Here is a 16333-nt window from a genome sequence, read left to right as displayed (position 1 = left end):
ATAATGAGATACCATCTCACACCAGTCAGAATGGCCATCATCAAAAAATCTACAAAAAACAAATGCTGGAGAGGGTGTGGAGAAAAGGGAACCCTCTTGCACTGTTGGTGGGAATGTAAATTGAAACAGCCACTATGGAGAACAGTATGGATGTTCCTTAAAAAACTAAAAATAGAACTACCATACGACCCAGCAGTCCCATTACTGGGCATATACCCTGAGAAAACCATAATTCAAAAAGAGTCATGTACCACAATGTTCATTGCAGCTCTATTTACAATAGCCAGCACATGGAAGCAACCTAAGTGTCCATCGACAGATGAATGGATAAAGAAGATGTGGCACATATATACAAGGGAATATTACTCAGCCATAAAAAGAAATGAAATTGAGTTATTTGTAATGAGGTGGCTGGACCTAGAGTCTGTCATACAGAGTGAAGTAAGTCAGAAAGAGAAAAACAAATACCATATGCTAACACATATATATGGAATCTAAAAAAAAAAAAATGGTTATGATGAACCTAGGGGCAGGACAGGAATAAAGACGCAGACGTAGAGAATGGACTTTAGGACACAGGGAAGGGGAAGGGTAAGCTGGGACAAAGTGAGAGAGTACCATTGATATATATACACTACCAAATGTAAAACAGATAGCTAGTGGGAAGCAGCTGCATCCCACAGGGAGATCAGTTCGGTGCGTTGTGACCACCTAGAGGGGTGGGTTAGGGAGAGTGGGAGGGAGATGCAAGAGGGAGGAGATATGGGGATATATGTATATGTACAGCTGATTCACTTTATAAAGCAGAAACTAACACACCATTGTAAAGCAATTATACTCCAATAAAGATGTTTTAAAAATTTTTTTTAATGAAAAAAATTTTTTACAGAATTTTTTTTTTAATGGAAAAAACATTCTTTCACCCATATCGTTTAAGCAGCATCTTGAGTTCGTATGTGTGGCCTATAGGGTGAGTATATGCAGCTCCAGGAACTCTTCATTCATTGCTGATAGGAATGCAAACTGGTACAGCCACTTTGGAAGACAGTTTAGTAGTTTCTTACAAAACACAGTCTTATCAAAAAAAAACAAAAAACAAAAACAAAAAAACACAGTCTTTTATGATCCAGCAATCATGCTCCTTGGTTGCCCAAATGAGTTGAAAACTTATGTCCACATAAAAACCTGCACACAAATGTTTATAGCACTCTTTTCTTAATTGACAAAACTTAGAAGCAGCCAGGATATCCTTCAATAGGTAACTGGATAAACAAACTGTGGTAATATCCATACAATATTATTTACCAACGAGCTATCAAGTCATGAAAAGACACAAAGGAAACTCAAATACAGCATGCTAAATGAAAGAATCCAATTTGAAAGGGCTACAAATTGTACAAATCCAACTATATGACATTCTGAAAAGGCAAAACTATGAAGACAGTAAAAATATCAGTGATTGTCAAGGGCTGAGGGGGGAGTGAGAGGGATGAATAGGTAGAGTACAGGAGTTTTTTGAGCAGTAAAGCTATTCTGTGTGGTATTGTAATGGTGCATAACAAATCATTATACAGTTTCAAATCAAATAGAATGAACGACACCGAGTGAACCCTAGCATAAACCATGGACTTTCGTGAATCATTCATTATTGGCTCATTAATTGTAGCAAGGTACCACACTAATGCAAGATGTTGATGATAGGGGAAACTGAGGGATGGGAAGATGAGAGGGAATACAGGAACCCTGTACTTTCTGTTCAATTTTTCTGTAAACCTAAAACTTCTCTGAAAAATAGTCTATTACTTTAAAAAACAAAAAAGGCCAAAATGGAAAAACCTTTCTTCCACCCACCTCATTTTACCAATATCTTCAGTGTGTGTGTGTGCCTTATGTTTCCCAACTTCATCAGTTACAGTGTTCTGAGATGCTAAGGCCAGTGTCCTATGGCCAGTGACCTCACCATTTTTACCAAAAGCTTGTTTTATTGATATCACATAATGACCACGCTATCCAAGTACAGTGATCCTTTCTGCTTAATTCTGTGAGGAATTCTCCCAGAATCTCTGCTAGGGAAACATTGGTCCTTGAATTTCCATTTCAAAAGATGCAGACTGATTTATTTGTCATATGCCTTCTAAAGATGAAGACTTCATGTGGGGAAGAAAGATTGTGCTAAGGTTCCCTCAAAAACTCTCTAAGATGCCTCCTCTAACACTGCCTGTGTTTCCCTAAGCCTAAGGGTACAGAAAGTAGTGAAGATCTTTAGTTTTGAGGAATCTTTCTAAGAGTGACCAATTTCATTGTACTTAACACTGATGCTTATACTGATTTACTTTGCAGAAAGCTCTGTTCCCAAGTGGCTACAATTATTAATAAACTCTAAAAGCATGAATGGAAAACTGTCAGAATAAAATATCACTTAGCTGAAATTCTTGAATGTGTTGTTCTTAACCATTTATCTGAATAGCTAAATGTTCCCATGTTATTCTTTAAAATAATGTTTGTTGGCTTTTTTCTGATTATAAAAGTAATATTGCTTATTATAGAATATTTAGGAAATAAAAGTAAACAGAAAATAAAAATCGTCTCTGAAATCTGGAAATGATAATAATTTTTCAGACACATAAGAATTTTGCTTTTTTACTGTTTTGAATAAACATGTTTCTAAAATGCATTGCAAAGATTTGACCAAAGAGCAAAAATGGAAGAAAACACATGTAAGAATTTAATAAAGTCAGGATGAGTACAGGAGTACTCTGTACTATCTTTGCAACTCTTTTTTAAATCTAAAATTATTTCAAAATAAAATGTTTAAAAATCATAGGAACAGGGCGGATTGCTTAAGATATGGTAGTGGAACAAAAATACAACTCTTTGGGAAAAGGAAGGTTGATCACTCCCAATTATTATACTCAATATCTCGATGGAGTAAAAAAGTTAAATGAGCGTTAAGTGAACTAAGAGAAAATATAAGATAATATTTCTTTGACCTCATGGTATGGAAGACCTTCCTCAGCCTAAATTCAGTGGAAAAATTATTAAAGAAAAGATAAATATATTGATGTAACAATAGAAATAAAAGGCAAATGACAAAATAACGGGAAGTATTCACAACATATGTAGTAGACAAACTGGGAGAATATCTCTTACAAATCAGTAAAAGAAGAGAAATACCCCAATAGGAAAATAGGTAAAAGCTGTCATCAGACAGTTCATAAAAAGAAGAAATACAAATGGTCAGTAGGCATACAAACAAAAAAAGTTTTCAACCTCCCTAATAAACAAATAACTGTAAGTTAAAACAAGATTCTGCCTTTCACTTTTCAGATTATCAAACAATTTTTTTATAGCAAGACTGCTATTGGGTATATACATTAATAAGATAATTTTGAAAAGGAGTTTGTCAATGTGGCTATAAAGCCTTAAAATTAATTACCCTTAAAGAAATTTATCCTAAGGAAATTAAAATTTTTAAATGTCCACAATGATAAATGTTATTAAAATGTTATAAAGATATTCACTACAGTGTTAATTATGGTAGAAAACAAAATTGGAAAAAAACTAAATATCCAAAAACGGGATTAAGTAAATTATGCTACATCCACATTTAAAATGCATGGTCTCTAAGAATATTTAAAGGTATGGGAAAATGTTTCTAATCTACTTTTTATTGCAGAAATAACACCTGTAAGCAGTAGAAAATACAACAGCACAAAAAGGAGATACATATATATATATATCATAGAAGTAGTGTATTTATATATAATGAAAAGTAAACATTGCTCCTACCCCAGTCCACTAATTCCCCTCCATGAGGTAGCTTTGGTTGCTAGTTTCTGTTGAATCCACCCAGAAATATCCTGTGCTTGTGCAACTTTGTATATGAATACATATCCCAGTTTTCATCGAATGAAAGTATACTGGGCTTACTGTTCAATCTCTTGATTTTTCATTTACTCGTATCTTGGAGGTTGTTTCTTAGCAGCACATGAAGATCTAACTCATTCTAGTTGACTGCTTTCTATTATTCCATTGCCTGGATTTAACTAGTCCCCTCTTCAAATTGTTGGATTTTTTTTAGACATAAGCCGTGTAACCATATTTGATGATAATCAGAAAAGCTAACTCATCCTTTTTACTGTGAATGTTGAATGAATAGTAATGGAGTCTACTGGGTTTTTAGTTCCAGCCACCATGAAAACTATTAGTGGAGGAACTATATGGAAAAGAAAAAATTGATCTGTAGACTTTGTTCATTTCCTTTTAAAATATCCCTAGCTCTTAAGTGTCTTCATTAAGGCTTTCATACCTACTGACGATATTTCTCAGTTCTCTGTAAATGACACTAAGAAAATTCTAAATGTTATATCTCTTCTACAGTAACTACATGGAAGTTAGGAAATCACATTGCCTTTTGCCCACACCAGCCATCCCACCTCTATGTGCTTTGAGGAAAAAACTAGCTTAGCACCTCTGCACAGTTTAAATTATGTCTCAGGCCTCGTCTCCGACACTGGATTCAGTTATGCTAAAATTGATCACTCTATTTTTTTAACATCTTTATTGGAGTATAATTGCTTTACAATGTTGTGTTAAGAAACTTCTGCTGTATAACAAAGTGAATCAGCTGTATGTATACATGTATCGCCATATCCCCTCCCTTTTGCGTCTCCCTCACCCCCATCCCTATCCCACCCCTCTAGGTAGTCACAAAGCACCAAGCTGATCTCCCTGTAGGATGCAGCTGCTTCCCACTAGCTATCTATTTTACGCTTGGTAGTGTATATATGTCAGTGCTACTCTCTCATTTCGTCCCAGCTTATCCTTCCCCCTCCCTGTGTCCTCAAGTCCATTCTCTGTGTTGGCGTCTTTATTCCTGTCCTGCCCTTAGGTTCTTCAGAACCAATTTTTTTTTGTAGATTCCATATATACGTGTTAGCATACAGTATTTGTTTTTCTCTTTCTGACTTACTTCACTCTGTATGACAGACTCTAGGTCCAGCCACCTCATTACAAATAACTCAATTTCATTTCTTTTTATGGCTGAGTAATATTCCCTTGTATATATGTGCCACATCTTCTTTATCCATTCATCTGTCAATGGACACTTAGGTTGCTTCCATGTGCTGGCTATTGTAAATAGAGCTGCAATGAACATTGTGGTACGTGACTTTTTGAATTTTGGTTTTCTCAGGGTATATGCCCAGTAGTGGGACTGCTGGGTCGTATGGTAGTTCTATTTTTAGTTTTTTAAGGAACCGCCATACTGTTCTCCATAGTGGCTGTATCAATTTACATTCCCACCAACAGTGCAAGAGGGTTCCCTTTTCTCCACACCCTCTCCAGCATTTGTTTTTTGTAGATTTTTTGATGATGGCCATTCTGACTGGTGTGAGATGATATCTCATTATAGTTTTGATTTGCATTTCTCTAATGATTAGTGATGTTGAGCATCCTTTCATGTGTTTGTTGGCAACCTGTATATCTTCTTTGGAGAAATGTCTATTTAGGTCTTCTGCACATTTTTGGATTGGGTTGTTTGTTTTTTGATGTTGAGCTGCATGAGCTGCTTGTATATTTTGGAGATTAATCCTTTGTCAGTTGCTTCGTTAGCAAATATTTTCTCCCATTCTGAGGGTTGTCTTTTCGTCTTGTTTATGGTTTCCTTTGCTGTGCAAAAGCTTTTAAGTTTCATTAGGTCCCATTTGTTTATTTTTGTTTTTATTTCCATTTCTCTAGGAGGTGGGTCAAAAAGGATCTTGCTGTGATTTATGTCATAGAGTGTTCTGCCTATGTTTTCCTCTAAGAGTTTTATAGTGTCTGACCTTACATTTAGGTCTTTAATCCATTTTGAGTTTATTTTTGTGTATGGTGTTAGGGAGTGTTCTAATTTCATTCTTTTACCTGTAGCTGTCCAGTTTTCCCAGCACCACTTATTGAAGAGGCTTTCTTTTCTCCATTGTATATCCTTGCCTCCTTTATCAAAGATAAGGTGACCATATGTGCAGATCACTCTCTTTAACATCAGTAAAAGAAAATTCCAAATGAAATTTACCAGAAGGTGACAAGCTGTACCAGTTGTTAATGGACAGAGGTTTATTCTGAGAGCTCTGGGTCTGTGATTGTTCCAGGATTCAGAGCCAGCTGATACTAGCCCTAGGAACCAAATTCAGTGTCATTGAGAAGACTTCACCTACCTTGTGCCTCAACAGCTGGAGACCCAAGGTCCATGACTTGGTCTAAAGTTGGGGAAAGTCTGAGAGGCCCTGGGATAAGCCTATCTGTAAAAGGATCAGAGGGGAGTTAGAGGTCACAGAGAGAATGAACCAAAGTAAAAAGGTAACAACAATCGCCTCAGCATATGAGTTCTTGATTTGGAAACCTGTATTGATGTTTCTTGTTCTCCAGTGTTATGCCTCCTGTTCCTCTTCTCATGGCTGTGCTGAAAGGCATATATGCAGAGCCTTACCCTTCATTTTCAACATGATGTACTGACAAGGACCGTAAGCTAATGGCCCCCAAAAAAGAGCTTCTAAGGTACTTTTTCATATTGAGTACACAAGCCAAGTCAGTTATTTAAGATTTTACTTCTTGACTTCTTGTTAGGCCCAAAATCTTTAGTAAAAGAGTGCAAAATTCTTTTTTAAATTTATCTGCAAGCCATATTTATCTGCTATAGTGTCTGCCAACCACACTTTTTATAATTCACCACAGTCAGTGAATGAAATATGAATAAGCACTTTGTTTACTTACTGGCACAGAATTTGTATATATTAATAGCATATTGTCATTATTTGTATTTTTCCTACCTAAAAAATACTTTATTGGAATAATATTCTAAAAATGCAGAGAACTTTTAAAAATTGGGGGCGGGGGGGGCAGAGGAGACCAAAAATTCTATAGAAAAATAAGCAAAATATCAGAATAAACAACTCACAGAAAGAGATTTGTTCTTTACACATATAAAAAGATGTTCAACCTCACCCATAGTAAGAAAAATGCAAATTAAAGTTACATTGAGATATTGTTTCTAACCCATCAGATTGGCAAAAATTCAGAAGCTTGGCAGTATACTCTCTTGTTGAGGCTGTGGGGAAGCAGACACCCTCAAACATGACTAGTGGAAATGCAAAACAGTTCAACCCCAAAGAGGGGGAATTTGGCAATATCTAACAAAACTGCTTATGTATTTACCCTTCAATCCAGAAAATTCTACTTGTAGAAATTTATCCCAAAGATAACACACACACACCCAACAACACAAAAATATGTATGCAAAATGTTATTCATTACAGAATTATTTGTAATTTCAAAGCATTAGAAACTATGTGAACATTCACACATAGGAGATGGAGTGAATAAACTATGGTATATCCATACAATATGGTGCTATGCAGCTGTAAAAAAGAATGAGGAGAATCTCTATGTATTAATATGCAGTGATTTCCAGGTGGTGTTTTAAGTGAAAAAAGCAAAGTGCAAAAGGGCATGTATTCTATGCTACCTCCTTTTGCGTAAGAAAGAAGAGGAAATAAGAAAATGCACATATATCTGCTTACCTTTACAAAAATAAACAACAGGAAGACAAACCAGAAAACAGTGAAATTGGGTACATACATTGGGGACGGGCACAGAGGGGCACAGGGTAAAAGGAAATGACACTTCTCTGAGTATACCTTTTTTAGAGTTTTTACTTGGAAACATGTTAATATTCTACATATTTTTAAAGACATTAAATTAACAAGGATGAAAGTGGGGAACGAAAACTGAAAGCAAACTGAAACGCATGACCCCAACATTTTTTTCAGTCTTAAGTAAAGTGAACCATTCTAAAGTGGAGTAAAAAAGAGAACCAGTCTAAAGAGCAAACTGAACACAGTATTTGAGTACATTGGAGAACAGCAAACCAATTCCAAACTCTTTTTAGTAGATTTGGGTTTTCGTAGAATAAGTGGTGAAGCAATTTTGAAGCTGTTTTAGAGACATTTCAAAACTGAGCCAATTGTAGATCAACTTATACTCCAATTAAAAAAAAAACTGAGCCAATAAATAAATGTGTTGATATTGTTGGGAACTAGGGTTTTCACTATAGAAGAAAGTACAAAATCATTTTAATGGAAGGGGGGAAGGTAAGAAAGAACTCTGTGGGGATGGATTGGAATTGGAAATATTGGTGTCAACTCAATTTCTAAAATAGGTCTGTGTGTATATGTATACATATGTACACGTTTATGTCTGTAAGTATGTATATCTGTGCATGTGTGTACATGCATACTTCCTAGCTCAATTCGCTGACAGAGTTCAAAAGCAAAGAATGCACTTACCACCCACACTTTGGTCTCTAATACCATTCCACCCTAATAGGAAATAGGTATCCTTGGAAAAATGGCTGATTCCAGGGCTGGGATAGGGTGGGGTTAAGAGCCCAGAACATAATGCCAGAAAGTAAGGAAGTGCTCAAAAATAGTGTGAGGGCACGTCCAAGGACACCTGAGCCAGCTTGAAGGTGCTCCTACTGGCAAAAAGTGGGACATTTTGATCACCAAATTAAGGGCTATAATGAATTATAAACCATTGATTAAAAAACAAAAGTCTGGGGGCTTCCCTGGTGGCGCAGTGGTTGAGAATCTGCCTGCCAGTGCGGGGGACACGGGTTCGAGCCCTGGTCTGGGAAGATCCCACATGCCACGGAGCAGCTGGGCCCGTGAGCCACAATTGCTGAGCCTGTGCGTCTGGAGCCTGTGCTCCACAGCAAGAGAGGCCGCGATGGTGAGAGGCCCGCGCACCGCGATGAAGAGTGGTCCCCACTTGCCGCAGCTGGAGAAAGCCCTCGCACAGAAACGAAGACTCAACACAGTCATAAATAAATAAATAAATAAATAAATAAATAAAAGAACGTGAATTTCTAAAAAAAAAAAACAAAAGTCTGTGCTCCTTATTGATAAATAAATAGATTAAAAATAATAAATGAGAGAAAAGGTAAGATCTTGCATATAGTAAAATGCCAGAAGCTGACTGGTAAATGTGAAAGGAGTGCTGGAGTTAGAAATTCATCACAGTTTAAGTTGCTTCAGTTAAGAATCATGAGTGAATACTAAATCTGGGAGAAGAGATTGGGATTCTTGATGGGGAGTAGCATATTTGCATGGTATTAAACTGTCTACCAACAGACTCCCTGTTAGATGCAAGGGAAAATATAACTATACAATGGAGAAATAGGACAACACCTTGATCAGGTGATCAAAATTGTCACCAGTGAACAGCAGCCAGACATAATATGCTCCTAAATGTGTGATACCCTGAGAAGAATAGCATAATTTTTCTAGTATTCTGGCCAGAAACGCATAGTCTGAATTAATCATGAGGAAATACCAAACAAACCAAAATGAGAATCACTCTATTAAATACAGAGTAGGGGAAGACTGTATTCTTTGAAAATGTCCTTCTCACAAAAGTCAAAGAAAGACTGAGGAAATGTTCAAGATAAAGGAGACTAAAAATATGACAAATCCTAGACTAAATTCTATCCTAGAAGGAAGAAAAATGCTATAAAGGACATTATTGGGTCATTGACAAAACTGGAATATGGACAGTCGATTAGATAACAATATTCTAACAGTGTTACTGAAGTTGATGACTATGGTTATGTAAGAGAATAGCCTTATTCTCAAGGAAGACACATAGATATATGTAAAGGTAAAGGGAGACGACAGATGCAACTTCCTCTCAAATAGTTTGGGGGAAGATTGTATAAAAAGAGAGCATGTGCATAGAAGGAACAAAATGTTGACAATAAGTGCATCCGGGTAAAGGATATGTGGGTACTATTTGCGTTGTTTTTATTCCTGCAGGTTTTCTCTGAATTTTAAATTATTTCCAAATACAGTTTTTTAAAAATACATTTTAGGCCAGCTAATAATTAAAATCTAAGCTTAAAAAATTATATTGCAAAACATTATGCTAAGTGAAATAAGCCAGACACAAAAGGCCAAATATTGCATGATCCTACTCATGGGAAGTACCCAGAGTAGGCAAATTCATAGAGACAGAAAGAATAGCATTTACCAGAGGCCACGAGTAGGGGGAATGGAGAGTTTAATGAGTATAGTTTCTGTTGGAGTGATGAAAAAGTTCTGGAAATCGATAGAGGTGATGGTTACACAGCATTGCAAAATGTACTTAATGCCATGAATTGTACACTTAAAAATGGTCAAAGTGGTAATTTTTAGGTTATGTATATTTTACACAATAAAAAATGTATCTTGGGGATGTTTAATTCCTATTATAAAAGGATTCCCTATGATTCTTTAATATAATATAATATAAGGGAGCTTTAATATAAGCTCCCTTTATTTAAACTATTTTATACAACTTTTGAAGATTCACACCAGCTACTTTATGAAGGTTCCACTTATAATTGATTGTATAACATCTGTAGTTCATCTCAGTTCGTTTTTTAAAATAGATTGTTAAAGAACTGATATTCACCTGGGGCAAAGGTCTTAGCTTTTTTCTGCATCCAGGTTTTCCACTTGTCAAAGAAAATGTCTCTTCAGGGGACTTCAGTCATCAGCTTGCTCTTCTCTTAGAAAGAGGATGCTGGTATTTAGGCTTCACAAAAATATTTCATAAACATAAGCTTTCTCTTCTCTCAAAGAACATACCAGGAGGAATGAGGAAAACAGATGTTCCTTATAATTCTTCTGATAGACGTGTTTCCATTGTAAGCTGATCTGACTAAATTTGGCATCTGCTCCATTCACTGTGTGGGCTGAGCAGTTTAGTCTCACAGTTTGGCTGAAAGTTAATATCGACCTTTGACTGTTACCTGAAAACCCATTGATAAAATACTCTTACTAAATCTCTTGAGAGAGTGATTTCACATTCTAAGCAAACGTCTTCAAAATACATCACTCCATTAACCAAATTAATTATTCTTAGGTTGGGCGTACTTATTTATTTTATTGAATACAGAGCATTCCCCAAATCTGACAGGGAGAAGCCTGTGTGGTCAGAATGGTAGAAGAGAAAGAACATAAATCTCTTATAATGCTCTGTACAGGTCACTACACCACAGCTTTTAAATTAACCTTCACCCCCCAGCTGCCCAGGGGCTATGGGAGGGCCTAAAAGTCTGGCTACGGAACAGTTTCTCATTATCATCTGTTCTTCTGAGTATTTGAGTACTGCTACAGCAGCTTGGGTTTTCCTAAGAGGGAAGTAGCCCCAGATTCTTCTGTTCTTGACTATCTTATTTATAACTATAACAATTTTTTATATAGTTTTATTGCAGTGTAATTGACATACAGTAAACTGCACATGTTTAAAGTGTACAGTTTTACAAATGTTGAATTATGTATACACCTATGAAACCATCACTATGGACATATCTACTGCTTCCATGCTATTTGGATTGTTTCCAGTTTTGGGCTGTTCCAAATAAAGCTGCTCTGAACATTCATTTACAAATCATGGTATGGAAAAATGCTTTCCTTTACCTTGGGTTAAATACCTAGAAATAGAAAGACTGAGTCATATAGTAGGTGTATGTTTAACTTTTTAAGATGCAGATAAATGGTTTTCAAAAGGGGGCTTATCATTTTATAGTCTCACAATCAGTATATGAGAGTTTCAGTTGATCTGTACCCTTGCCAACACTTGGTTTTTCAGTCTTTTTAATTTTAGCCATTCTGGTGGGTGGGCAGTGGTATCTAATGGTGGCTTTAATTTGCATTTCTCTAATGAATAATGATATTGAACATCTTTTCATGTGCTTGTTTGACATCTGTTTATCTTCTTTGCTAAAGTGTTCAACACTGTTGCCCATTTTTTATTGGGTTGTTTCTTGTTATTGAGGTATAAAAGTGTTTAATTTGGCAAAGTCAAATTATTTTTTCTCTCATAAAAGTTTACATTTTTTATGTCTTAAGAGATCTTTGGCAAGTTCAAAATCACTAAGATTTCCTCCTAAGTTTTCTTCTCAGAGTTTTATGGTTTTAACTCTTATATTTAGACCTATGTTCCATTTCAAGTTAATTTTTGTGGTTGATGTGAGGAAGAGTAGAAGTAGGGGCTTTTGTTTTTGGTTTTTTTCACATATGGCCATCCAGCTCTTCTAAGAACATTTGTTTAAAAGATCATCCTTTCTTCATTGAATTACTTAATACCTTTGTAAAAATCAATTGACCATATGGAAGTAGGTTTATTCCTGGACTGTCTATTCAGTTGCATTGATTTGTCTATCTTTATGCCAATACCATAATGTCTCAATTATTTTAGTTCTGTAATAAGTTTTTTAATCAAGTAGTCTTCTTTTCAAAGCTGTGTTTTGATTAGTCTAAATTCTTTGCATTTCCACATAAATTGTAGAATCAGCTTGTCAGTTTCTGTTAGAAAAGTCTGCTGAAATTTTGGTTGATATTACGTTGAATCAGTAGAGCTGATAACAATATTGAATCTTCTGATCTCTGCACACTTTATATCTCTTCATTTACTTAGCTTTTTAAAATTTCTCTCAGCATTGTTGTTTTGTTTTCTCAACACTGTTTTGTCATTTTCAGTGTAAATAAATGTCTTACACAGCTTTTGTCATATTTAGCCCTAGGTATTTCACATATTTGATGGTATGGTGAATAGTATTTTTAATATCAATTTTGCTGGCATATACAATTGCTATATACACGTTACTAGTACAGAAATCCAATTGATTTTTGCATAGTGATTTTGTATCCTGCAGTTATACTAAACTCACTTAGTAGTTCTAGTAACTTTTCTCTAGATTCCATAGGATTTTCTACATAGACCAGGATTTCTCAGTCTCGGCATTATTGACATCATAGGATATTTAGCAGCATCCCTGGGCCCTACCCACTAGTTGCCAGTAGCACCCTCTGCTGCAGGTTTGACAACCAAGAACGTCTCCAGACATTGGCAATTTTGCCCCCCAGAGAACATTTGGCATTGTTGAGAATCGTAGCCATAGACAGTCATGCCATCTGCAAATGAAGACAATTTTACTTCATTTTCAGTCTTGGTGCTTTTTCTTCTTTCTTTTGTTTGCCATATTGCACTGGCTAGGGTCTCCAGTACAATGTTTAAGAACGAACATTCTTTCCTTGTTCTCAATTCTAAGGGAAAAACATTCCATCATCCACCATTAAGAATGATATTAAATGCAAGTTTTTCACAAGTGCCCTTTATGAGGTTGAGGAAGTTCCCTTCTATTCCTAGTTTGCTGAAAGTTTTTTTTAGAAACTGATCTTGGATTTTGTCAGATGCTTTTTCGGCATCTGTGAAGATGATCTTATGGTTTTCTTAGTTAATGTGGTAGATTACAGTGATTGGTTTTTGAATGTTAAATCAACCTTGTATTTCTGGGATAAATGCTACCTGATTATGATTTACTATCTTTTTTTAAATATACTACTGGATTAGATTTGCTAAAATATTTGCATCTTTTCTGGTTTTGGTATCAGAGTAATGCTGGCCTCAAATAATGAGTTGGGATGTATTCTCTCCGTTTCAGTTTTCTGAATAGTTTGTATAGCATTGACATTATTTTTCTTCCTTAAATATTTGGTAGAACTCACCAGTGACACCATATGAACCTGGAATTATTTATGTGCTTTTAATGTACTTTTTAATTATAAAATCAAATATTTAATAGATAGAAGGCTCTTCAGGTTATCTGTTTCTTCCTGAGTGAGCTGTGATAGTTTGTGTCTCTCCAGAAGTTTGTCCAATTTAACTTGTCAGATCTATTGGCATAAAGTTGTTAATGTTCCTTATTATCCTTTTAGCATGTGTAGATGCTATAGTGATGTCATATCTCTTATCACCAATATTGGCAATTTATATCTCCCCTCTTTTTTTTCCTGATCAGTCTGTGTAGATGTTTAATTTTATCCTATTTTGACTCCCAATTCCATCTTCTCAAGTCAGTGAAACTGTCAGCCTCTGCCTAGGCAGAGTGTTGTGGCCATGTATTGTGGCCTGGTAACTTTTACAGTTTACCTCATTTGTTTCCCTTCTTTCATGGCTCTTTTGTGGCTGAAGTACAATATTTGAAAAACTTTGTTGCATATACTTTGTTTTTATTTTAAAGTTGTTTCTGGAGAAAGGGTAAATCTGGTTCCTTTTATTTCATGTTGGTCGGAAGCAGAAGGCCTCAACACTGTTTCCTACCTTACCATATTTATTTTAATGTCAAGTAGGTCCATGGTGCTTGACTATAGAAATTATTTCACTGTTACTTCTGGGAGTGAAAGAGATATAAGGTCATTCATAACTTTTCAACTCTCAAATTTGTTCTTGGAGAGATATCCAGGTATTTTTTCCAAATAGCAATTTTCTAGGAATAACAGCAATACAGAAGGAATCCAGAGAGATAGGCAGAGGCATAACTAATAATTTCTCAGCTGTAAAGACCCAATATAATATTATTTGGCCAGTATTTCTTACTTATAACCTTTTAATCTCAGAGTTAAAGTCTCCTTATCAAGGAAAGCATGATAGTTTAGGCTTAGAAAGACTAGGTTGACTTGGTGGTGAGCTGTCACGTCCCGACTTGAGCTCTTTAAAAGAAATATTAGGAAAGAACTCTCTAACCCTAGAGGTTTGACACTTCACTCTCAAGACTGAAGAAAGGCATAGGTATGTAGACCATTTTTCGTTCTGACCCATATGACATTTCTGATGCTGTTTACACAATACTCATGTTTTTCCCTTTTGTCTGTGTTCCAGGTTTTCTGTCTCAGCTGGTCTCTGACAAGCCCCTGACTGAATGCATCCGTGCTGGCCACTATGCAGCAAGTGTCATAATTAGGAGGACTGGCTGCACCTTTCCTGAGAAGCCAGACTTCCACTGATGAAAAAGCAGGAAACCGCAGCCCAGGAGTACAGACACTGCCCTGATGGCTTCCTGAGAATTCCCATATTAATAAAGAAGAAAATTAAATGCTACCTTTCCTACTATAATAACGTTCATCTTAATTTAGAGGGTACAGTAGTACGCACTAGAATCTTTATTCTCTCAACAACCTAAAATCGGAGGTTTATTTCCATAGTTTGATAGTGCCACTTAAATGTCAATTAAACAGGAATATAACATTTCAATAGAAATTTTGTTTCATTTTTATTACTTTGTAAATTCATGTGTACTTAGTAAAGTGATCATTTTTTTACATTTCTGCTTTGAATGCAGACGCAATTTAATATGATAGATTTTTTTAAGGAATTAAAGATAATATCAGTATATAAATCTTTAGCTTTTATACAAGTATATTTAATTCAGAAGTGTGTGTACACATATATACACACATATGTTCATATACGTACCACGTATATACATGATAAATGGTTAAATAAGGTACAGAAATATTTGTCTTGCCAAGTTATGCCAAGTAATTTCTTCAGTGTGTACTCAAACATGTAATAAACTTTGGATAATTAAATAATTTGCCAAATTATAAGCTATATTAAATATTCAAGTCATAATCTTATATTTACTTATGGTACTCTGTAATTTGATACAAATAAAAACTTGTCATATGGGACTTTTTTTCTGTCTTTGCCCTGTGCTCCGCAAACTAAGGCAGAAAGATCATTGTTTAATCCTGGGTCCTGAAATAATACCTGTTATGTTGATGGAGACAGAAAGAACAACATAACACATTGAGAAATAACTTAGTATTAGAGACCAGTAAGCCACTGTTTTAAGGAACACAAAATGGTATAATAGAACCTCCAGGAAATTCCCTGGCAGTCCAGTGGTTAGGACTCTGTGCTTCCACTGCAGGGGGCATGGGTTCAATCCCTGGTCGGGGAACTAAGACCCCACGTGCTGTGCAATGCAACCAAAAAAAAAAAATCTCTGAAAAAAAAGAACCTCTGGAGTCAGACTTAATTACCTTGATATGACCTTGGGCAAATTACTCAGCCTCTTTGAACTTCAACTTCCTTTCTGTAAAATGGGATCATAACCCCTATGTACAAGGTCATTGAGATAATTTGAGAGAGAATACTAAGTATAAAATGCTTGTTACCTAAAGTCTAATAAGTACCTACTATTGTTATCATTATGATTATTGTTGTTGAAGAAAAAAAAGATCATAGTTATAAAACTGAATTCAAACCATAGAAAAGCATTCAGGTTTTTGTTTTGTTTGTGTTTAAGTCAACTTTTAGGTCTCCTATGCTTGTTTATCTTTTTTATCATTATTGAGATATAATTCATATACCATAAAATTTTTCATTTTAAAGTATACAATTCAGTGGGCTTTAGTATATTCACAAAGCTGTGCAGCTGTCACCAATATCTAAATCAAGACCACTT

At 35.5% G+C, this 16333-nt stretch overlaps 1 protein-coding gene across 4 annotated transcripts in view; it reads left to right on the top strand.

The window, feature by feature from the left end:
- Positions 1–15616, top strand: part of ADK (adenosine kinase) — a 493701-nt gene extending 478085 nt beyond the window's left edge. The window contains exon 11 of one of the 4 annotated variants that reach the window (XM_036827944.1): positions 14743–15616. In XM_036827944.1, coding sequence (XP_036683839.1) covers positions 14743–14867 — 125 coding nt within the window. In that variant the 3' untranslated portion in view covers positions 14868–15616. The remainder of the gene's footprint in view (positions 1–14742) is intronic. The other 3 variants (XM_036827943.1, XM_036827946.1, XM_036827947.1) reach the window with 3 other exon arrangements.
- The last annotated feature ends 717 nt before the right edge of the window (positions 15617–16333 follow it).

This window comes from Balaenoptera musculus, chromosome 16 (genome assembly GCF_009873245.2).
Source record: "Balaenoptera musculus isolate JJ_BM4_2016_0621 chromosome 16, mBalMus1.pri.v3, whole genome shotgun sequence".
NCBI lineage: Eukaryota > Metazoa > Chordata > Mammalia > Artiodactyla > Balaenopteridae > Balaenoptera > Balaenoptera musculus.
Note: the sequence above shows the minus strand (reverse complement) of the source record. Positions and strands in the feature narration are given on the sequence as shown.